The sequence below is a fragment of the Piliocolobus tephrosceles genome, chromosome 17 (genome assembly GCF_002776525.5).
Source record: "Piliocolobus tephrosceles isolate RC106 chromosome 17, ASM277652v3, whole genome shotgun sequence".
Classification (NCBI taxonomy): Eukaryota; Metazoa; Chordata; class Mammalia; order Primates; family Cercopithecidae; genus Piliocolobus; species Piliocolobus tephrosceles.
The window spans coordinates 4,859,207-4,883,702 of NC_045450.1; the positions used below are offsets into that span (position 1 = coordinate 4,859,207).

Here is a 24,496-nt window from a genome sequence, read left to right on the forward strand (position 1 = left end):
TCGCTGCAACCTCTGCCTCCTGGGTTCAAGTGATTCTACTGCCTCAGTCTCCCAAGTAACTGGGATTATAGGCGTGCACCACCACACCCAGCTAATTTTTGTATTTTCATGAGAGATGGGGTTTCACCATGTTGGCCAGGCTGCTCTTGAACTCCTGACCTCAGGTGATCCACCTGCCTTGGCCTCCCAAAGTGCTGGGATTACAGGCATGAGGCACCATGCCCGGCCTTTGGGTTTATTTATTTTTTTGGGGACAGAGTTTTGCTCTGTCACCTAGGCTGGAGTACAGTGGTGCAATCTTGGCTTACTGCAACCTCCACCTCCCAGGTTCAAGCAATTCTCCTGCCTCAGCCTCCTGAGTAGCTAGGATTACAGGCGTGCACCACCACGCCCAGCTAATTTTTGTATTTTTAGTAGAGACGGGGTTTCACCATGTTGGTCAGGCTGGTCTTGAATTCCTAACTTCATGATCCACCTGCCTTGGCCTCCCAAAGTGCTGGGATTACAGGCGTGAGCCACCACGCCCGGCCTGGGTTTATTTTTAATCTTAATAGTGCTTGGGTCATTAGTGGGCCCATACTGGGGCTTCTGGGCTAGTTGCTCTGGGCAATACACCGACAGAGCCTAACTTTTCAGGTGGCTGGGCCAGGACCCTGTGGAGGAGCACTCCTTGGCCAGCCCCTGACCAAGAGCCAAGAGCCTCAAAGGACAACTCACCTTCTCTGTTTGGCTTAGCAGGAAATGATGGAAATGAGGATCTGCATCTTTAACAGGCTGAAACCAGAAAACAATGAAATAAAACCAGTACCTGCCACCAAAGGTCACTTCCTTCTCCCTAGTAACCGGACTCCCCTCTTGCTGGAACACCTCTGGATTTTGGTCTCTTTTTCACAATTGTCTGGAAATTCTTTTCCCATTTTGGCCTAAGCCTTTTTATAAACAAGCCCCATTCCAGCTAGAGGAAAACTGGCTTTAAAGTGGAAAAGAATAGGTGATTCTGCCAGGTCGGTATGCACACTGTTCCAATGAGACTGTGGGAAAATATTAACAACCATACTTGGGCTTTATACATTCAGTACTTAACAGGCACAGCAGATAACCCAGCAGACTGAGTCACATCCATTCTGGCATTTCAGGGTTTTGGCCTACTTGTGTCTGGTACCAAGCCCTTGGGGATCTCATCTTACTGAGCATATTAACAGAGAGAGTAGCCACGACCGTGGACCTTCATGGGCTTTCTATAATCATGCCCAGCAATAGGTGCAGCTGCACCAAGGATAACAGAACTAAACAGTAAAATTGTATTTACGGACAACAGGAGGCTATTTATAAAATATTAGGGGGGAAAACTTGTGGAATGATCCCACTTTTGTGAAAAAGAGCCCTGCCCAAAATAACAAAAACCAGACATAGGTCTATAATCATCTAAATGAATGCTGAGGGGGCGTCCCAGAGGGCTGAAATCTGCCACCTCAAGCCTCACAGGGCTCACCCTAGAGGGAGATTTTTAATTTTTTATTTCATGGACTTCTGTACTGTTTTGTAATAATAAAGTAAGCCTCACACACAAGAAAAGGACAAACAAAAAAAAAAGAGGATCACACAGGAACCTCGCCCTAAGCTGCGGCTTGTCCTGCCTGCAAGAGAGCTCCTTACCTCGCTTGCGGTTGGCTGCCATTTAAACGCGGCCATCGGTCCGGCCATCATCCCCTTCACCGTACTAGACTCCGGGATGGTGAGATCCTACAGAGGGAGGGGCAGGGCATTTTAAAATCACATTCAATCCCCAATGAAATCCCTTGCAAGCTCCACAGTCTAAGTGAAAGTTCAAGCCAATCCCCAACCACTGTTCTGATGACTGTCCCTCAGGAGAAACGAGCCAGTTCTTCCCATTAACACAAAATGAGTCTGTCTTCTCAATTCTGGAAATAATGTTGGCTTATGTCTAAATTTCACAAAGATGGAGGTAACTAGAAAGCCCAAGTATGATCTGCAGTACCGTCTGTAAAGTTGCGGAGTAAATGCCGCATGGTGAATACCAAACATTAAGAAATAGCAGTGGCTGCTGGGCGTGCTGGCTCACGCCTGTCTTTGGGAGGCCGAGGTGGGCAGATCACGAGGTCAAGAAATTGAGACCAGCCTGGCTAACATGGTGAAACCCCGTCTCCTCCTACCTCGGCCTTCCAAAGTGCTGGGATTATGGGAGTGAGCCACTGTGCCTAGCAGACTGACAGAATTTGGCTTCAGGTCTGTCATATTAGAAGCACATCCCAGGAAAGCAAGAACTCTGCCAGTTTCGCCTACTCTATAACCCATGCTGGCATACAGTCCAGGTTCAATTCTTACTGAAGGAGACTCGTCTGACTTTTATGCTGCTTTCTCTTCAGGCATTTGGCCTATGGTAGAATTGCTCAGTAAACATTTGTTGAATTCAGAGGTTTTTTGGGGAAAAGTAAGGCCCAGCCCAGAGCTGCCCAAAAGAATATTCTGCAATGATATAGGGCGTGTCCTATATCTGCACTGTGTGATAGAGCAGGCGCCAGTCAAGTGTCACTGTGGAGCATCTCACACAATCGGGTGATGGAGATGGAGAAGCTGCATTTTAACGTGTATTAAATTTAAATTTAAATGGCCAACTGTGGCTGGGGCAGCACAGCTGTCTGGGGAGGTGCAGCCCTAGGAATTGCCTAAGGCCACAATGACCCAATGGGAACAAGGAGGAGGCAGCTTGTAGCTCTCAGTCTGGCACTAAGGAAGGGCCCCAACTCCTAAGCTTCTGCTCCTGGTTTGAGTGTGGGATTCTGGGAGAGTCACAGACCTGACAGTGCTACTTTGATCCAGGTGGGCTGTGTCCAGAGTTCATCCCCAGAAACAGGGTGGGTGGGTGCTGCTGGGGTGCAGCACTTACACGCAGGTCCAGACGCAAACCCAGCCTTTCCCTGCCTGCCTCCGCCATCAAGGTCAGCCTTTTCCATTAATCCTCATGGGGCAGATTATGTCCCGGAATGGCACTCAGCTGGGCTTTGCCTAGTTATCAGCCTATGTGGCTGCTCAGTGTTTCTGAGAAGAGCTCGCCAGCCAGATGACAATTACTACAGCAACACATACACACATACACAAACACCTTCCTCTGAGACTACAGGATATATCACATTTGAAACACACCAAAATTCCAAAGCCCAGGCACCGATTCCCTACCCGTCTGAAGGTGCTGAACTGAAACGGCTCTCCGTCCTCTACCACTTGCCAGCTCTGTCCCCTCCTGCTCATACGTCCTTTCACTATGGGCCAGGCCAAGCACAAAGAACAGGTAGGAAGGACACCTCGAAGGGTCAACAGCAGCTAGAGCTCCTGGACCACAGACACACCTGATTTTATTATGCTTTGTTTTATTGTGCTTCATAGGTGTTGCACTTTTTTTTTTTAAACGAATTGAAGGTTTGTGGCAGCCCAGTATCAATCAAGTCTGTGGGGCCATTCTCCCAGCAGCAGGTGCTCACTTTGTGTCTCTGTCAGCATCTTTTTAAGCAATGAAGTATTTTTAACTTAAGGTATGTACTTTTTTTTTTTTTTTTGAGATGGAGTTTCGCTCTTGTTGCCCAGGCTGGAGTGCGGTGGCCCGATCTCGGCTCACCGCAACCTCTGCCCCCCGGGTTCAAGCAATTAATTCTCCTACCTCATCCTCCCAAGTAGCTGAGATTATAGCTGGGATTACAGGCATGCACCACCATACCCGACTACTTTTTTTATTTTTACTAGAGACGGGGTTTCTCCATGTTGACCAGGCTGGTCTTGAACTCCTGACCTCAGGTGATCCACCCACCTTGGCCTCCCAAAGTGCTGGGATTATAGGTGTGAGCCACTGCGCCTGGCTTTTTTTTTTTTTTTTTTTTTGAGATGGAGTCTCGCTCTGTCGCCCGGGCTGGAGTGCAGTGGTGCGATCTCGGCTCACTGCAAGCTTCGCCTCCTGGGTTCACGCCATTCTCCTGCCTCAGCCTCCCAGGTAGCTCGGACTATAGGTGACTGCCACCACACCTGGCTAATTTTTTGTATTTTTAGTAGAGACAGGGTTTCACCATGTTAGCCAGGATGGTCTTGATCTCCTGACCTCGTGATCCGCCCGCCTTGGCCTCCCAAAGTGCTGGGATTATAGGCATGAGCCACTGCACCCGGCCAAGGTATGTACATTTTTAAAAGACATATTGCTATTGTGCCACTTAATAGACTGCAGTATAAATCTAACTTTTACATGCACTAGGAAACCAAGATGTTTGTGTGACCTGCAATGATCTGGAATCGAACCTGCATTATCTCCAAGGTATGCTACACTACTCCCCAAATTAATAATTCAGACTCAAGGGCAGTCTGCTGTTTACCGGGAGCTTGTGAGACGAGTTCCTGTAAGCCTGGGCAGTGGCCTCTGGGGTTCTCACTGCACAACTGGCTATTGTCTGTGAAACAAACCTAAAGAACTGATCAAATGCCTTGTACACGGGTACTGTTCTAAGTGCTGTGTCCATGTCACTCATTTAACTCACACGGTGAACCTATGAGGCACATACTGTTATAATTCCTAACGATCAGATGAGGAAATTGAGACAAAGGTCCTTTGCTAAGTTCCTATACATGTGATTCAAACTCTGGGCCCTTGTCATAACCTCTCCTTTGTACTTCCCTTTATCCAACGAGAAGGTGTTTCTGTCCAGGGTGGCACAGGCACTGGTGAGATGCGAGGCTTCACATACCAGACAACAGCAATTTGGGAAATAGTGTAAAATCTGACAGCCCAGATTCCTTTTGGATTCCAGGAAATAAACTCAAAAGTCACATTACATTTTTTGGGGATCAATTTAGATCATGCTCCCTATAAAGTTTTCTCTGCACTGCAGCTGGCAGTTTTTCCAAACCTTGGGCTCCCGGTATCCAGGGACAGCACCGCCACCCTCGCTCTCAACACTCCCTTAGCCTTAGGTCATCTAACAGTGAGAAGGGCTGTCTCTCACCAGAGGCCTCACACTGGCAGCCCACAGATATGTTTCAGCGGACCCAAGACATATTTTTTAACTAACCACATTTAAAATTGGGATATTTCACATAAAAACCTGTATTTCCAGCTTTTCTCTTTTTTTGAGATAGGGTCTCACACTGTTGCCCAGGCTGGAGAGCAGTGGTGCAAGTGTAGGTCACTACAGCCTTGACCTCCTGGGCTCAAGTGATCCTCCCACCCCAGCTTCCCAAGTATCTGGGACTACAGGTGTGTACCACTATGACCAGTTGGTACTTTTTGTTTCTTTCTTTTTTTGTTGTTTTTTTGAGACAGGGTCTCGCTGTGTCACCGAGACTAAAGTGCAGTGGCATATTCTTGGCTCACTGTAACCTCCACCTCCTGGGTTCAAGTGATCTTCTCACCTCAGCTTTCTGAATAGGGGGCACTACAGGCGCACACCACCAACTCCAGCTAATTTTTAATTCATTTATATTTTTTTTTTCCTGAGACGGAGTCTCGCTCTGTCACCCAGGCTAGAGTGTAATGGCGCGATCTCGGCTCCCTACAACCTCTGCCTTCCAGGTTCAAGCGATTCTCCTGCCTCAGCTTCCCGAGTAGCTGGGATTACAGGCATGTGCCACCATGCCCGACTAATTTTTGTATTTTTAGTAGAGACGGGGTTTCTCCATGCTGGTCAGGCTGGTCTCGAACTCCCGACCTGAGGTGATCTGCCCGCCTCGGCCTCCCGAAGTGTTGGGATTACAGGCATGAGCCACCACTCCTAGCAAAAAAATATTTTAAAATAGAGATGGCGTCTCCCTATGTTGCCCAGGCTGGTCTAGAACTCCTGCGCTCAGGGGATCCTCCTGCCTTGGCCTCCCAAAGTGCTAGGATTATAGGTGTGAGCTGCCATGACTGGCCAACTTTTTAGTTTTTGTAGAGCTCATCTTGAACTCCTAAACTCAAGCAATCCGCTCACCTCAGGTTCCCAAAATGTTGGGATTACAGGCATAAGCCACCACACATGGCCAATTTTATCTATTTATTTATTTATTTATTTATTTTCTGTAGGGAAAGGGTCTTACTATGTTGCTCAGCCTGGTCTTGAACTCCTGGGCTCATGTGATCTTCCTGCCTCAGCCTCCCAAAGTGCTATGACTGCAGGTGTGAGATACCACACCTGGCCTTTCCAGCTTCTCTTGAGAAAAAACAGACAATCAGGCAGAAGCTGGCTGGAACCCTGTGGAAGGAGCATGACCTCTCCAGACTCCCTGACCATGGTCAGCCCTGCTGCTCTGAGCACCAAGGCAGGTCAGCTGGGATGCCTGGCACCTGCACCACTGCTTCTTAGGTCCAGTCAGCTACAGTTGCTTCCATTACCTGCCTGGGCTCGCTGGTGTCTGAATTTTTGAGCCTTGATCCAAAGTCTGGTGTTTCAACATGGCCTCATCACCCAACTGTTTCTGCCAGCCATCTGGCTTCTGTTCTCTTTTTCCTGCTGTTGGCAATCCTGCCGCATTCCTGACACAGGCCCCTTCACTTTGAAATTGTTCTCTGCGGCCTTCTAAGACTCGCCCCAAATCTTGTCAGCAAGAAGGCAAGAGATGCACCCTGGCTGCTTTATCTCATCTTGCTAGCTCCTCCCACTCCTTCCTGCCCGGAGCATGGCATTCTTGTTGCAATGCAGGCTTCCGCCCTTCCCTCTTTTCCCTCTCTTCCTGAGACAAACCCCATCCCACTGCCTGGACTCAACTACCCTTTTACAAATTCACCTCGCGAATCTGCATTTCTAGTCCTGAGGTCATACCAAGCTTCCAGGCTATCTAGGCCTTGCCTCAAATTCTTGCCATTCCAAACTGGTACTCTTTCTCCACAAGCCACCTCTAACATCCCAACTCCTCTAAGAAAGTGATCATCAGTTTTCCAGGAATCAAGCTGGAAATCCTCTTTTCCTTTTTCTCATTCATCCTCTATATACCCAGTTACAGAATCTTAAGAACTCTTCCTCTGAAGTGCCTCTCACCTATTTGCTTGCAACATTTGCAATTACCCCCTCATGAATGCACACCTAGCCTTAGCCTTCTAATTGGCTCTGAGACTTTCCCCTCCGGACTCTGTGACTACTGACGCACACACGGGAAGCACACACTGCCACCGGCTCAATCACCTTCACAGGCCCCCACTGACTTCAAGACGCTTTAGTACCATGCTGCTTCAGTAGATCTTCAGGCCCTCCAAGGTCCAGGGACAAGTTTCCTTTTTCTCTGCTCTCCTCACTATCCTCTCCCTGTTCGAGAGTATCTCCACCAGCACTGAGCCTCACACGGGCTGTGCCCTCCACCTCTGGAATGCCCTCCCTTCTTTCTTGCTAAGCCCTTCCCAGGGCCAGCCATTGTGCAACGGCTCAAGTGGACTGCTCTCCCACCTTATGCTCCTATTTCACACCTGCATCCAGGCCGTGTCTCTCACCTGGAATATGGGATTCTTTTTTACTTTTTAAAATAAGAGTCAGGGTCTTAATCTATCACCCAGGCTAGAGTGCAGTGGTGCAATCGGCTCAATGCAGCCTTGAGCTCCAAGTCTCAAGCCATCTTCCTGCCTCAGCCTCCTGAGTTGCTGGGACAAGGCATGAGCCACCGCACCTGCCCTGCAGGATTCTTCAGCACAGAATTCTGCTCCCACTCCGTGAGCGGAGGCATACTGTAGAGCTTAACTCTACCTTACACTAAAAGGACATTACTAATCCCGGAAGCTGCAGAGAGAAAACAAACCTTCTCATCCTTTGGGGGCCGACCCCGCTTCCGGGGACTTTGCTCTTGGGCTCTTTTCAGAGGGGATTTGGAGCCTCTCTCTGAAGAGCCTGAAGACACCCTCTTCTTTCCTTCTCCCATGTTCTTCTTCACCTTCCCTTCAGACAGGCTAAGTTTGCGCTTCTCATCACCTGAGTTTGGCCTACTTCTCTCCTCACTGGAATTACGTCGATTCTTGTCATCAGCAGAATTGTGGGATGACGTCTGAAAGTTTAACAATAATAATGATAACTATCACCACAGCTGCTATTGCCATCGCCACCACCATTTACAGGTGCCACGTGCTGCTACAGGCACTCTGTGTGGTCTCCTCACAGCGACCCTAGAATAGAGTCTGCTGTCATCCCCAGACATTGGGAGAAGCAGATTAAAAGTCACTTTCCCTAGGTCCCAAAACTAGGAGATGGGACTTAAATGCAGGCAGTATATATATTTCAAAGGCTACGCTCCTAATCTGTGTGCTATGAAAGGAAGAAATGGCCTGTGCTAGACTCAAATGCTAGATATTTCTCCTGGGTCCAAGCAATTTTCCTAAAAGCAACAACCTACTCCAGAAAGGTTAGCCGCATGGAGTTTCAAGCTGATAAGCAAAATGCTGACACCTTAGAAATGAAGCAGCTTTCTCCAGTGGCACTGCAGAAGAACAAAGGTTTGGGCTTGGGTGACATTTAATCTGTTAGTTGCTATGCAAAAATCACCAGTCTGGCGTTGGGAGAAAGTGAGCATTGTTGTCTCTCACCTGGTCTTTCCCTTTGGCTCTCCTGAGGAACTCTTCCACGGCATCTACCGCTTGCTGGAATCGTTTGCCCTTGTTAATTTTGATCATTTCCTCTTTATGAGCATGATATGGCTTCAGCTGTTCCACTTTGATCCAGGCACTAGCAGAAAACAAAAATAGAAAGGGTATGATCCATATTGCATATGCCATAAAGTATCAACAACCTCACTACGGCACGGTTTAAATATCCATTTGGTTTAACTGGACTCTGCAACAGGCCCCATCATTTTTTTCAAAACATGCTATCACCCATCTCAGAGTCTTATGCCTAAAGTATATTTTCTTGAAACAAGTCAAGCAGAACCACCACCACTACCACTGCAGCAACCACAAATTAAATTCCTCCAGAGAAAGCACTGTGTTGCACATTACTTATTTCCACAGTCGTCTATCAGCTTCCAATGCCCAGCCACATATACCCTGCCACTTGCTCAGGGCAGAAAGAAATCTGGAGACCCTTTCCCATTCTCACCAGGCAGCACAAATGGCCACACACGGATCCCTGGGAATCAGGGTACCTGGAAACGTGATAGACGACAGCAGCATTACTATGCAGGAAAATGCTTGCTGCTTGTCAACAATCGGAACCAGATCTATGATCTATTGATCGACAGAGATCAGGGATGTTACAGAGCTGAAGAAATGCAACATCTTCTAAAATTTGTGGCTTTTATGGATATTCACAGCCTCTGAGCCTATATTTGTTCATAAATGATGGTAACCATGGCTACTAAACCACACAAAACACGGAACACATGGTTTGGAATAAGGGCAGCAGTTACAAAAGGAGGCATTTAAAAACGAGATGCCATGCTGTTTTATGATGTCTCAAAAAAAAAGAAACAGAACAAGATTCTTGAGATTAAAGGTAGAAGAACATACATCTTTGATACTTAATTTTTAATTTCAACCATCAATGTGTAACACAGGAAAGTAGTCAGCTGTCAATTCTGGGGTAGCTGGCCTGCCACACTAACCTGAACAAATCTGCTGCAGCTGGCTTTCTCTGTTTCCCTCAATGGCATGCAGCTTATAGAATCCAAGCACAAAATAATTTTATAGGCTTGACAAGGTATCAGTTAATTTACATGTTTTAGCCTGTGATACTCACAGCTTTCACAGCATAACCTTCAGAAAAAGTGGGTCAGGTTAAGGATACAGAAACCGAGCTACCTCACGAGCTTCAGGTTGTTTTCTTTATAGAAAGCTAGAAAATACTCACTAACAGTGTCAGTGTTAACCTTCGCACATAAAAATAATGTTACTAACCCTCCACCAGCTACCTGGACTTTAAGTGTGGTGCTGGTAGTTGTGATGATGGGGTCTGTGCAAAAACACAGCCCTGGGATCATTGGCCTGCAGATGACAGGCAGTGAACCACTATCAGGCATGCCACCATGGCTAAGTGAGACGATGAATGGAGATACAGAAGCTGGTCTCCCTGGCAGAGCTCCAACTAGAGGAGTTAGGCAAATTCCTTCCTTTTTTTTTCTTTTTTTTGAGACGGAGTTTCACTCTTGTTGCCCAGGCTGGAGTGCAATGGTGCGACCTCGGCTCACTGCAACCTTGCCTCCCGGGTTCAAGCGATTCTCCTGCCTCAGCCTCCGAAGTGCTGGGATTACAAGGCATGCACCACCACGGCCGGGTAATTTTATATTTTTAGTAGAGATGGGGTTTCTCCACGTTGGTCAGGCTGGTCATGAACTCCTGACCTCAGGCGATCCGCCCGCCTCAGTTTCCCAAAGTGCTGGGATTCCAGGAGTGAGCCACCGCGCCTGGCCTTTTTTTTTTTTGGAGGTGGGGGGGAGACAGAGTCTTGCTTTGTCACCCAGGATGGAGTGCAGTGGCACCATCTTAGCTCACTGTAATCTCCGCCTCCCAGGTTCAAGCAACTCTCCCGCCTCAATCTCCCGAGTTGCTGAGACTACAGGTATGTACCACCACACCCAGCTAATCTTTATATTTCTAGTAGAGACGGGGTTTCCCTGTGTTGGCCGGGCTGGTCTTGAACTTCTGGCCTCCAGCGATCTGCCCGCCTTGGCCTCCCAAAGTGCTGGGATTACAGGTGTGAGCCAGCAAATTACTTTCTAGTGACCAACTCATCTTAAAGTTTGAAATTCAACATGAGAGTGCCAATGAGTTCAATCTGCTAGGAGGATAAGTGGAAGGAGATTTCGACCTCAGATTTTCTGGCAAGTATATCCCTGAACCGACCCCCTTCCCTCTCCTTATGGGGATGCTAATGACAGGCCAGAACAATCAGATGCAAAGTGAGACCCAGCCCCAAAAGCCAGTGAAGCTACCACACTAACCCGTGGGTCTGAGATGACACAACCAGTATCAGGGACGAAGCTTAAGGAGTTGTGACCAGCCTCTTCCTCCTAGGAGCTTCTGTTCAGAAGCTGAGAACCACACAAGTTCCCAATATAGGACCAACAGGGTGATTTTTGTGGGCCCCTTGAGATGGGACAACAGACTCCAAGACTCGCTAATCCCGCCCATGCCATCCTGCTCCCTCCATCCCCGACTCCCCCTCCCCAGCATCACAAGAACCTGATTCTGAGAGAATGGAAAGGTGAGGATGTCTGTGAAGTGTCAAGAAATCAACCCCATTTTTTGTTGAAGCATCTTACAAGGTTTACTGATTTCTGCTAGAAGGAACTGTACAGTCAAAATTCCACTCACTTTAAAGCATTTGAGATACTGAAATTTTCCTCTTTACAACCATCTTCAAAACGTTAAAATGGCTAAATGAACTGACAGTATGAATAGGATGGTAAATCCAAGAAATGTTAATCTATTTAAGGAATCAACTTATTGCTGGAGAAGCATCCTGTTACACCAGAAAACAGCCATAAAAAACCAGCTTGGCTGGGCACAGTGGCTCACACCTGTAATCCCAGCACTTTGGGAGGCAGAGGCAGGTAGATCGTGGTAGTAAATGCCTGAAAACAGGCAAGGTCATTACAGAGAAGGAAAGGGAATGTCTCATAAGATGTCTGGCTACGTGGAGATGATCAAGATAAAAAGCAATGCATGTTATGTGCCACCACTCGGGCAAAGATAAGGAATATGCACTGACCACGCACTGATATCTCTGGAGGGACACACCATCAGAAACTGGTCTAACTGGGTGTCTGTGGGATGGGGATGAATGCAACTGTTTTAGTGTTGACAGGTTTTTTTGTTTTTTTTTTTTTTAATGGTGAACACACATTATCTTGAAAAAACCAAATCAATGGAAAAGGCCTCTGCCATAGAACACAGGCTATTCCGACTGCCCAGAGGGTTTCCTCCATGACTTCCTGGTTTGTAAGTTTGCTCTGGTGGGTTGCTCCTGCCTGGCTGCTGGGGTAACTGCACCTGTAACACAGCCAACTTACCCTGGTGACCTGACACACTTCCTATAAAAACTCTCTTCACCTATGAATACAGAACCGCCACTAAGCCACGCTCAGATTACTCCAATCAAAATGAATTAAAATCCGGTATCTTCAAAAACTTCCACACTTCTGATTTGCTTTCCTCTTAAATGAAAATCATACACGTAGGGCCGGGTGCGGTGGCTCACGCCTGTAATCCCAACACTTTGGGAGACCAAGGCAGGTGGATCAATTGAGGCCAGAAGCTCAAGACCAGCCTAGCCAACATGGTGAAACCCCATCTCTACCAGAAAACACAAAAATTAGCTAGGTGTGGTAGCACGTCTGGAATCCCAGCTATTCAGGAGGCTAAAGCAGCAATTGCTTGAACCGAGGGGGTGTAGGTTGTAGCGAGTGGAGATCGTGCTACTGCACTCCAGCATGGGCGACAAAGCAAGACTTGATTAAAAAAAAAAAAAAAAAGAAAAAAGAAAATCATACATGTAGATACTGTATATTAAAGATGTCAGCTTATGACTAATCTTGAACCCTCTTACATTTGTTTCAGCCTTTGCATAGACAGGTGACCTGGGCTGAAGCCTTGAAGCTAAAAGAAAGAGAAAACGAGAAAGGGCGGGGAGAAGACGGGGGACGGAGGGAGACCGACAGAGAAAAAGCACACACACACACACACACACGCACGCATACAGTCTAAAGGTGAGAACAAGCCGGGCGTGGTAGCTCACACCTGCAATTCCAGCACTTTGGGAGGCCAAGGTCAAGAGATCGAGACCATCCTGGCCAACACGGTGAAACCCTGTCTCTACTAAAAATACAAAAATTAGCTAGGTGTGCTGGCAGGCGCCTGTAATCCCAGCTACTCGGGACGCTGAGGCAGAAGAATCGCTTGAACCCAGGAGGCAGAGGTTGCAGTGAGCAGAGATCGTGCCACTGCATTCCAGCCTGGCAACAGAGCGAGACTGTGTCTCAAAAAAATAAAAATAAGAATAAAAATACAAGTGACAACAAACATGGGGCCAGAAGGTGTGTGTGGGCTGGCTTTTCCATTTGCATTTGGTGAATACCTAGTAAGCAATTTCTATGCGTGCCTTTTTAAAAAAAATCCTAGGAGCTTCTGGTCAGAAGCTGAGGACCACACAAGTTCCCAATATAGGACCAACAAGGTGACTTTTTTGGAGCCTCTTGAGATGGGACAACAGACTCCCAAGACAAAAGGGACTGAAGATTACTGAGGTGTTCCAGGTTAAGTTCTTTAGAAAAGCACCAGAAAAAACACACACAAATCAGGTGCAGGTGAAAGGAAAAAGGGATGCTTCCAAGCCGCTATGCTAATTATTAACCACAAATTCTTTCAGAACAGCTACTTTCAGTACTGACTCAGACACCTCACATCTAGTGAGACCTGTCCACTTTAGATGTGGCTTGATGGAAAAAGTACCACTGGTCTCTCAGTTTCCTCATCTGTGAAAAAATAAGAACCAGAAAGATGACCCTGTGCACTTCCTGAAAGGGCTGCTGTGAGGACTGGAGGTGAAGACTGCCATGGAAACTCGCGGGTAGGTACTTGCAGCCTCTCCATTGTTTGTCCACAGTCTGTTGAAATGGTTGGTTTCTGGTGGCTTCTGAGCATCTGTTATTTAAATGAACATTCCCTCCATTCCACCATCATTTATAGCCACTGATGAAACTTTTCTTTCTTTCTTTTTTTTGAGATGGAGTCTCGCTCTGTTGCCTAGGCTGGAGTGCAGTGGCACAATCTTGGCTCACTGCAAGCTCTGCCTCCTGGGTTCACGCCATTCTCCTGCCTCAGCCTCCCAAGTAGCTGGGACTACAGGCACCTGCCACCAGATCCGGCTAATTTTTTTTTGTATTTTTAGTAGAGACGGGGTTTCACAGCGTTAGCCAGGATGGTCTCGATCTCTTGACCTCGTGATCTGCCCGCCTCAGCTTCGCAAAATGCTAGGATTACAGGCGTGAGCCACTGTGCCCGGCCTCTTTGTTTTTTTTTTTTTTTTTTTTTGAGACGGAGTCTCACTCTCTCGCCCAGGCTGCAGTGCAGTGGCACGATCTTGGCTTACTGCAAGCTCTGCCTCTGGGGTTCACCTCTGGAGTGAGGCGCAGTCCAGCTTCTACAGGAGCCACTTATGACTTCGTCTTCACAAGTTCTCATCCCTAAAAAATCCCCTTGCAATACCTGTCTACACCACCTCTTAAACGCCCATTTCATCCAGTGCTCCTCACACTGGTCCTAACGCAGTCACACCACAATCTACTAGCAGTGCCCATCGCCAAAATCCTCCAGGCCATTGGCTGTTTCCTACATCCTGATCCTGTGCTTCCTTCAGTCTTTGCTTCTCCACATTTAAGAGTCCTGCTCTTTTGTCTGACTCAGTTCCCTTTTCGGGATCTTGGCCAGTTCTAACAGATCCCTTTGGAAGCATGATCTGAAGTACACATAGTATTCCTGATGAGGCATAGTACAGTTTTACATCAAGGTGGAATCATGCATGATTTTGTACTCAAAGCCTTTTGGTAAAAAGAGCACACCTGGCTGACATCCTTTAGGAACTTCCAACTCTCACATTCCTTTCTTTTCCAACATACAAACACACACACACTCTCTCTCTGTCTGTCTCATAGGGAGAGTCTCCATCTCTCTGTTTTCCATACTTAAAGGCATCCTGGCCCAATGTCTGCTAATACCTGCTGTATGGCAAGCCACATTCTACACAAGTGATACTACTTTTCCTTCCTAACCATGAGGTAGGAGGTATCATCCCCTTATGTGGAGGACACAGAGGCTCAGAAAGGTGAAATAGCTTGCCCAGATCAGGGAGCAAGGTGGAACCGGTACCTGAATGCACATTAGGCCGGTAACCAATCCAGAGCTCTTTCCCCCAAAGTAATCTGCTGTCAGCAGCCAATCTGGAGATCTTACCTTAATAGAAAAACACATTAACCCGCCCCAGTACTGATCACTAAGGAAGTGTTCCTCCTTTAGAGAAGTACTGTACATCTTTCCCCTTCATTTCCTTTCTCTAAGTTAATTGTCTACCCACAAAAAGATAACATATTAGTACCACAGTGACTTCATTTTTATAGTTTTTTAAAATGTGTAACTGTATCAAAGGAGTTTAAAAGGTTAAAAATATTGCATTTAGCAGTTGCTTTGTATCCCACTTGTTTACAACCCTCCAAAGATCTTTAGTCAGTTAGAAATTATATCATCACCACCACATCAGGCTATTTTTGTCTTCAGCAAGCACATCACCACTGGCTTCACCTGTTTGCCTGGTTAAGCTCTGAAATTAACTCAACTCCAATTTTCTGTGTCCTATTTCTAGCACTTGTTATAAACAAGGATCACAGCTTATTAATCTAGCCTTTTAGCATTAAAAAAAAGAGAGATATATATATACACATATATACATATATATACATTCATATACATATATACACATATACACGTATATATACACATATATACACGTATATACATATATATACGTGTATATATACGTATATATACACACATACATACGTATATATATACACACACATATATACATACGTGTATATATATACACATACATATACACACACACACACACACACATCGGGGCTCGGCGCTATAGCTTACGCCCATAATCCCAGTACTTTGGGAGACCATAGCGGGAGGATCACTTGAGCCCAGGAGTTTGAGACCAGCCTGGGAAAGATGGTGAGAACCTGTCTCTCCAAATAAAAAAAAAGTAAAAAAATTAGCAGGGCATGATGGTGCACACCTGTAGTCCCAGCTACTCGGACTGCTGAGGCGGGAGGATTGCCTTAGCCTGGGAAGTCAAGGATGCAGTGAGCCGTGTCTGTGCTACTGCACTCCAGCCTGTCTCAAAAAAACAAAAACCAAAAACAACAAACAAACAAAAAAATAAGGAAACAATAGCTTTCAGACTCCCTGTAATGAGACTGAGATCCCATATTTGCTTCAGACTTGTGTAATTATTTGTTTAGCTAATGAAGTCTGGGCCAACCATACTGCCTCTGTTATTCCTAAGCACAACTCACCTCAGGCAGGGAGCCTCTCCCTTTCCGTAACGCTTAATGCCAACTGTTCACAGCATCTCCACTGCCTGAAACGCCCCTACAGTCCTTGTCCATCTGAACTCTACGTATCTTCCAGAGCTGGATTCAAATCCCATATCTTCAGTCAGTCTTCTTGGATCTCATGGCTCTCCACTGATCTCTCCCTCTTCTAGAATTTTTTCTTTTTGAGACAGGGTCTAGCTCTATCACCCAGACTGGAGTGCAAAGTTGTGATCATGGCTTGCACTTGCACAAAACTGCAGTTTTGACCTCCTGGGCTCAAGCAATCCTCCTGCCTTAGCCTCTGCATACCTGGGACTACACTAGTGTGCCACCATGCCTGGCTATTTCAAAAAAAAAAAAAGTTTTTTTTGTTTTAGAGTAGAGACAAGATCTTGCTACGTTGCCCAGGCTGGTCTCCAGCTCCTGGGCTCTAGCAATCCCCCTGTCTTGGCTTCCCAAAGTGCTGGGATTACAGGCATGGAGCCACTGTGCCCAGCCTAGAATAAATAATTATCTGCCATCATTCATTCTGCACATGATCCTTTTTTTTTTTTTTTGAGACGGAGTCTCGCTCTGTCACCCATGCTGGAGTGCAGTGTCCAGATCCATCTCTGCCTCCTGGGTTCAAGCAATTCTCGAGCCTCAGCCTCCCAAGTAGCTGGGATTACAGGCACACACCACCACTCCTGGCTAATTTTTGTATTTTCTGTAGAAACGGGGTTTTGCCATGTTGGCCAGGATGGTCTCAAACTCATGATCTCCAGTGATCCACCCACCTTGGCCTCCCAAAGTACTGGGATTACAGGCCTCAGGAACCATGACCGGCCAAATATTCTTTTTTAAATCCATGGAATTGTAAGAACATTCCCTCTTCCAGAAGCTCTGGCTCCACAGCTTCAGGCCAGTGATCTCCTTGAAATACTGCCACCACAGGCTGCTAAGCTGGCTTGTGATAGAGAACTGGGGCTGGCTATATCTGTAAACATGAAACCAGGAAGAGCACTCTGACATATAAACTCCTGGATGAGTGAAGAATACTGTTTATAATATACTGCTTTCTAAGAAGAAACACTTTAAGCATCAGAATTAGATTTACCAGAGAAGCCAGAGACTTTTTTTTCAAGTCTAATGCTGTATTTTCCTGTAAGAATAATAGAAATATAACTACTTAAAGAAATCAAATCGGCTGAGCACGGTGGCTCTCGCCTGTAATCCCAGAACTTTGGGAGGCCGGGGGTCGGGGAGGGCAGATGACTTGAGATCAGGCAGGAGTTTGAGACCAGCCTGGCCAACTTGGTGAAACACTGTCTCTACTAAAAATACAAAAAAATTAGCCAGGCGTGGTGGTGTGCGCCTGTAGTCCCAGCTACTCGGGAGGCTCAGCCATGAGAATTGCTTGAACCCGAGAGGTGGAGGTTGCAGTGAGCTGACATCACGCCATTGCACTCCAGCCTGGGTGACAGAATGAAACTCCATCTCAGGAAAAAAAAGGTCAAGCCATCTAGCTAGACCCAGGTAAGCAACTTGACATAGTGATGAGAAAGCTAAACAAATCACTAGTAACTCAAGTTAATACACGTTCTTCTCCTCACTGCAACATGCTATATGGTCAAAGAGTCTCAGATTAATGGTCCTGGTTTCCCCAACTTAGGACAGATCCGGCACAAAGACATACTATAATAATGTCAGAACAAATCACTTAGTTTTACAAATGAGAACAGGATTGAACAATTACTTTTATTAAGGTAAATACAATTTTAGTTTTCATTGTATACCTCATGCATGAACTACAATGATATATAGCATTAAAAGAGAACTGAACATGGCTTTTATAAAGATAACTGCCAGCTGGGCGTGGTGGTTCATGCCTATAATCCAGCACTTTGAGAGGCCAAGGCAGGTGGATTGCTTGAGTCCAGGAGTTCCAGATCATCCTGGGCAACATGATAAAACTCCTTTACAAAAAATTAGCTGGGCATGGTGGTGCACACCTGTGGTCCCAGCTATTCAGGAGGCTGAGGTGAGCGGACTGCTTGAGTGGGGGAGGCAGAGGTTGTGGTGAGCTGAGACTGTGCCTCTGCACTCCAGGCTGGGTGGCACAGTAAGTCCCTGTCTCAAAAACAAACAAAAAGGAACTGCCTTTGGAGTTGGGTAAAGAAACATGTGAGAAACTACTTTGATGTGATTATTACATTTAGAAGGTAAATGAACCTAGTTCTTGCCTGACTTAGTTATAGGCCTAGGACAGTTGTCTAGGGCAATTTCTGCAAGAAATTGCACCTTTATTTAGGTATGAAGGCAGAATGAGATGCCAGGATTATACATTATAAGAAGACTGAACCAAAGATCCTTAGAATATTTTCAAAGCAGCTCAGACTCCAGATAACACAGAAAGAAAGGCAAAGGGAGACTCCTGGTGAATACTACTCACTGATCTTCTGTTCCAAAAAATTTCACAAAGAAGCATTTCTTTCCACGAGGTTTCTTCAAGTCCTTTGGTGGATTAACAATCTGGAGGATAAAAGGTGGGAAAAGGTTGGCTGGCAACACAGCAGCCCACTTTCTAGTGGCTCCACATTGCTCTACACAGCTCTACGTTGGTAAGAAAAAAGTAAATTAAAATGACTTACAAATAAATGTATTTATATACAAAACAGAACCCAAGGCCTAGTACTTGTCTAAATCTCCCATTTTTCTATTGAGATTTGTGGAAATGTGTAAATATTCTAGAAGTTCCCAATATTTAACATGTAGCACAGTGCTCGGTAGACACAATATCCCTTTCACTGCAGTGGCCCTGTTTTACAAGCAGTTAAAACTAAGATCAACAACATCTCCTGCCCCCCACCAATGCGCCCCGCCCCAATGTGACCCCATCATTACTGAAAAAAAGCAGAGGACACTCTTTGAAATACTTCCTGTGCAGGAAGAGTTGAGACAGGACATAGTGAAAACAAAGGACAACTGAGGCACAGAAAACACCATATTGCAAAGAGACCATTTAAAGACACTTCCTGGGCTCCAAGCAAGAATATAAAAACACAACATTTGGAAAGCAATGATGGATCACCTCATGCAAAATCTGGAATGCCAACTTCTGCAAAGAGGCACTAGAGTAGCACATATGGTAACATGGAAAGAAGATTTAAACTTAGTTGGGACAAAAATACTTTGGCTTTTCACTAACCTACATTTAGACTTCTCTTTCTGGATAATTTATATTTTCTTCTCCTTTTGTTACATTTAAGCATAAAGCTAAATTCAGATTAGAATTATTTCCGGGGTTAAAAAAGAAACTTCATAAACCTCCTCTAAATCAAGAAACAAGCGTTTAGAGCAGATTTAATGATCTGGAATATACTGTATTGCCTTTTAAAAAATAACTGATACTAGGGGAAAAAAAATTCTAAGTGCCATCTGAATGGGCCCAGTTTAACTCAATACTAGAAACTGAGAGGAATGCATCTTACATTCTCCACCTCCTCAAACCCAACTTCAGATATCTTCCTTTAGTAGCAAGACACTCACCTTTCCTGGCCAAGGAGGATACCGGCCGAGTTTCCCCCTAGAGAAAACACACAAAGTCAACACTTGACCTGGAAAAGTCAGCCCATCTCCTTCAACCCACTCAGTACGCAATTTATTTTCCTAAATCTCTGCTGGCATCCTCAAGTGCCGGAACAAAAGCTTCCACAGCTGGGCCCAAAACCCTCAGAAGCAAAATGCAAAATTGTATACTTATGTGCACAACGTATAACCATTCTTCTGTTGACAAGGAATACAGAACAACACAACTGTCAAAAGTCACTTGTCTGGAGCTTCTTAATGACAGGAGTGGGAGGACAGCTTCCTCTGTAAACACAGACTTTCCCTAAGTCTGGTTTAATTCAACAGGAGACCTGCCTGGCTTTGACAAATGCTAATGGAAGCCTTCCTCTGGGTGGAGAAACAAGCTATGCAGCTCGAGGGAGGCGGCGACAATCAGCCTTGGTTCGGGCGGTTGTCTGGGACACAGAAGCAGAACGCGGGAGGCACCCAAGGCTGCACTGGTCACTGCCAAGCCAGCGGTTGTAAAGAACTACCCCGCCGTTTCTTCGCGGGGCAATGCCAGAAGTCCGGTTTAGACAATCCCAGCTGAGCCACCCGCACAGTTCGGCTGCATCGCAACCTGGGCTTTGACCGAATGGCACCGGCGAGATGGACTCGCAGGTCCGGTCCCCGGCGCTTCTGCTTTCTGGGAAGCCCCAGCAAGACCCCGGGAACCCGTCGTCCAAGGAAGCCTCGCGGCACCGGCGGCTCCTTTCACAGGAGCCGCCAGTATCTGGGCCCCGAGTGCAGACCCCTTCCGGGCGGCCTCGGAGATCAAAGCCAGTGCCCGCCGTGGCCACCCTCGGCCTCGGTCCCCTGGGACTGGACTGCCCCTTCCGCCCGGCGCCGCTCGGAAGCGCCGGCACCTTCTCTTCCCCTCTCTCCGCGACCTGGAGCGCACAGAAAGGCAGCTCCGGGGCCGGCAGCGAACCCCGCACCCTGGCGGGCAGCTCCCCGGCGCGTCTCGGTTGGCCCGGCCGCCCGGACTCACCACACCAAGTCACCGAGCCGCAGACTCACAGCCGCCATCTTACCACCCAACCACCACCGACGCACGGGCCGCCGGGAACAAGCAGGTCGCCTCGGCGCCGCCCATTGGAGTGGGTCCGACCACGTGATGGGGGCCGGCTGTCATCGGCCACGCCGCTGCTCTGACGTCACCGCGCCTGCCGGGGATCATTGGCCGGCCGAGCGGCACGTGATGCGAGCGCCGCGGTCTCCGCGCGCCGGAGCGCAGAGACTCCCGGCTCCTTCCCCCTCCCTCCGGCTCGTGACAACGAAGCGTCCGCGGTCTGAGGTGGCGGCGGCGGCGGCGACGGTGCGACCGGCTGAGCGCGAGAGGGAGCCGGCCTCGCGGCCCGGCCCGCCCCGCCCCCGGGCCTTGGACTCTGCGCTCCTCCCCTCTCGGCGCTTCCGTTGCGGCTGTTGGTCCTGCGCGGGCCCCGGGGCCATTCCCGAGCCCGAGGCGCTGGTCGGCCCCGTCGCTGCGCCCGTGAGCTGCGGTGACGGAGCTCAGCGCGGCCTGGAACTCAGCTTCCGCCGGGTCTGGGCTCCGGTGCCCGGCTACTCCTCTTGGCCGCAGACCGGGAGGCCCTGGTGTCCGCGCCCGTCTGCTCCTGCTGCCCGTGTTCTTTGGAGCGCTCCTCCCGACGGCCGCTTTCGGAGGCGCCGTCTGAGCGCGTGGTCCCGCGCTGCAAGTTCTCCCGGGGCGCCCGGAGGCTGCTTCCCCGACCCCTTGGTGTCCTCGGAGTGGCTGTGCGGACGTCGAGTCGGCATTTCTTCGCTTCCTCCTGGGTCGGCGCGCGGCGCGGCACAACAGGCTCCCTTGGGCGCGGGGACCTGGCCATGGTCCGAGGCGCGGGCCGCCCGCCCGCAGGGAGCCACGGCTCGGGAGCCCACCGCTAGCTGCGCCGCCGCCCGGGGACCGGCATGAGGACCGCCGCGGGGGGACGTCTGCGGCCCGCGTCGGCTCTGGGGACAAAGGTGCGTGTCTTTGTCGGGTCCAGGCTCTCCCGTTAGCCTTGCCGTAGTTTTGCACTTCTGAAAAAGTTGTGACAACAGGAAGACAGATGCCGGGCGTAGTTTGGACACTTGAAAACTGAACCATGAAGTGGGAAGTGTTAGCAGCAGTTGAGCGCAGCGCCGGCCCAAACTTCAGCAGACCAGGTAGAAACTCAATTTTGCAAAAGATCCCGGTCCTGATCACAGACTCCACAGTGTCAAGGAATGACTTAGACTTGGTGTCGGGCTCTTCTTGAGTTCCAGCCTGCTGGAAAAGGTGGCGGGTCCACACGCATTTCCCCAAGGCATTTTGGTGGTTAGAGGTTTCGGTTGCAAGACGGTGTTTAGCGTACTGGGTCGTCCCGCAGCCTGATTTTTTTTGGGAGATCAGTTTCCCTGAAGTACCAAGAACTAACTGCATGAACTGTCATTTTACTGTGTGTGTATTTTTAAGACAAAATGATCTTGAAAGCGTATTTACCAGGGAATAATTTGATAAAAATAACATGTTCCTGTTTAAAAATTCTTAATTTGTAAGGAATTGAAGGATGTTTTAATAACTTAATTAAAAATATGAGACTTGGTTGGGCATGGTAGCATAAGCCTGTAATCCCAGCGTTTTGGGAGGACGAGGCGGGCGGACCACCTCAGATCAGCAGTTCGAGACCAGCCTGGCCAACACGGTCAGTCCCGTCTCTGCTAAAAATACAAAATTTAGCCGGACGTGGTGGCACATGCCTGTAGTCCTAGCTATTCGGGAGGCTGAGGCAGAAGAATCGCTTAAGCCGGAAAGCGGAGGTTACAGTGAGCTGAGATTATGTCACTGCGCTCCAGATTTGCGAGACTCGTCCCCCCCCCCCGAAAAAAATCTTTAATCAACATTGCATCAAAACCTAGAGGCATTCCCATTAACATCAGAAGCATGTTACATTTCTGCCACTATTAGATAATAAGAATGTATTGCCTAATATCCTGAAAGTTCTAGCCAATGCAATAATACAGGAAACAAAAATAAGAAATGCAATTTTTGGAAAAGGGAAGACAGAATTCTTATTTCCATGGATGATAGGTCTGCCTATTTTGGGGAAAAAGCCATTAAAATGAGAATTCAGGAAGGGTACTCATTATAAGTTGGAATACACAATTTAGTTTTTCTGTTTCATCAATAACCAGTTTGAAAATATAATGTTTAAAAGGATATATATGCACGGTAAGAAAAAACATAAAATTCCTGAGAATAACCAATGGACAAGTAAGGCTAGTATTTTCTCAGTGACACCAACTGATGTTTTTAAAGGGGGATCTTTGTGTTTTTTTTTCTTCTTGAGACGGAGTTGCACTCTTATCACTCAGGCTGGAGTGCAGTGGCAGGATCACAGCTCACTGCAGCCTCGACCTTCCCAGGTTCAAGCCATCCGCCATCCTCCCACCTCAGCCTCCTTAGTAGCTGAGACTACAGGGGTGTACCACTATACCTGGCTAATTTTTTTTTTTTTTTTTGAGACAGAGTCTTACTCTTTTGCCCAGGCTGGAGTGCAGTGGCACAATCTCGGCTCACTGCAACCTCTGCCTACCGAGTTCACACCATTCTCCTGCCTCAGCCTCCCGAGTAGCTGGGACTACAGGCGCCCACCACCATGCCCGGCTAAGTTTTTTGTATTTTTAGTAGAGACGGGGTTTCACTGTGTTAGCCAGGATAGTCTCGATTTCCTGGCCTTGTGATCCGCCCGCCTCGGCCTCCCAAAGTGCTGGGATTACAGGCATGACCCACTGCACCTAGCCTACCTGGCTAATTTTTAAAAAATTTTTGGTAGAGAAGAAGTCTCACCATGTTGTGCTGGCTGATCTTAAACTCCTAGGCTCCAGCGATCATCCTGCCTTAGCCTCCCAAAGTGCTGGGATTTCGGGAAGTGAGCCACTGCACCTAGCCTTGAGAGGGATGTTTCTATGTGTATAATTCTGTACTTAAAATAGTGTTCAACTCATTAAAGTTGAATGTTTATTAATAATTACTATTATTTGAGACACAGTCTTGCTGTTACCCAGGGTTGAGTACAGTGACACAATCACCGCTCACTTCAGCTTTTATCTCCCTGGCTCGAGGGATCTTCCCACCTTAGCCTCCTGAGGAGCTGTGATCATGTGTGCACGCCACCACACCCAGCTGGTTTTTGTATTTCTTGTAGAGATGGTCTCACTGTGTTGCCCAGGCTGGTCTTGAACTCCTGGGCTGAAGCAGTCCTCCCACCTTGACTTCCCAAATTTGTTGGGATTACAGGCATGAGCCACTGTGCTGGGGTAAAGTTGAGTATTTAAAAACTTGGCTATTTTTAAGCCTTTTAAGTATTACTCACAAATCTTGTTTTATTTACAAATCTAAGAACATTTATTTAAAAAAAAACTTGATCTTTGATAAAGGTTCAATTCAGGCACCAGTTTAACAGATTAAATTCCCAACTCTTTTTACAAAGTTAATTAAATCACAAAGTTAATTAAATTATCTTAAATGTTTTAAACTGCACGTAAAGCTTTATATTTCCGATTCAAATACTTCAAACGTCTAAAGAGATGAACTTAGTGGTAAAATCTTTGGGAGGCCAAGGTTGACATATTGCTTGTGTCCAGGCAGTTGAGGCCAACCTGGGCAACATGACAAAACTCTGTCTGTACTTAAGATAGAAAAAAAAAAAAAGCCTGGCGCGGTGGTGAGTGCCTGAAGTCCCAGCTACTTGGGAGACTGGGATAGGAGAATCACCTGGGTCCGGGAAGTTGAGGCTGCAGTGAGCTCTCATGGTGCCACTGCACTCCAGCCTGGGCAACAGGAGTGAGGCAACTGTCTCAAAAAAAAAAAAAAAAAAAAAAA

General features: G+C 47.4%; 2 protein-coding genes across 13 annotated transcripts in view; one reads left to right on the forward strand and one right to left on the reverse strand.

Annotated features, from left to right (window-relative positions):
- GLYR1 (glyoxylate reductase 1 homolog) overlaps positions 1-20,785 on the reverse strand; it is a 40,447-nt gene extending 19,662 nt beyond the window's left edge. For 4 of the 6 annotated variants that reach the window (XR_004228570.1, XR_004228569.1, XM_023225830.3 and 1 more), the window contains exons 1-7: positions 20,624-20,785; positions 19,573-19,609; positions 18,476-18,555; positions 8,537-8,675; positions 7,759-8,001; positions 1,657-1,743; positions 718-774 (exon numbers count right to left, since the gene is read on the reverse strand). Coding sequence is in view for 4 of the 6 variants with exons in the window: in XM_023225830.3 (XP_023081598.2) it covers positions 718-774; positions 1,657-1,743; positions 7,759-8,001; positions 8,537-8,675; positions 18,476-18,555; positions 19,573-19,609; positions 20,624-20,661 (681 nt within the window). In the remaining 2 variants the exon portion in view is untranslated. The remainder of the gene's footprint in view (positions 1-717; positions 775-1,656; positions 1,744-7,758; positions 8,002-8,536; positions 8,676-18,475; positions 18,556-19,572; positions 19,610-20,623) is intronic. The other 2 variants (XM_031934472.1, XM_031934471.1) reach the window with 1 other exon arrangement.
- A 40-nt stretch (positions 20,786-20,825) lies between these two features.
- Positions 20,826-24,496, forward strand: part of UBN1 (ubinuclein 1) — a 34,970-nt gene continuing 31,299 nt past the window's right edge. For 3 of the 7 annotated variants that reach the window (XM_023225827.2, XM_023225823.2, XM_023225826.2), the window contains exon 1: positions 21,079-21,615. The gene's annotated coding sequence lies outside the window, so the exon portion shown is untranslated. Of the gene's footprint in view, positions 21,799-24,496 lie in introns of all 7 variants that reach the window. The other 4 variants (XM_023225828.2, XM_023225824.2, XM_023225825.3 and 1 more) reach the window with 3 other exon arrangements.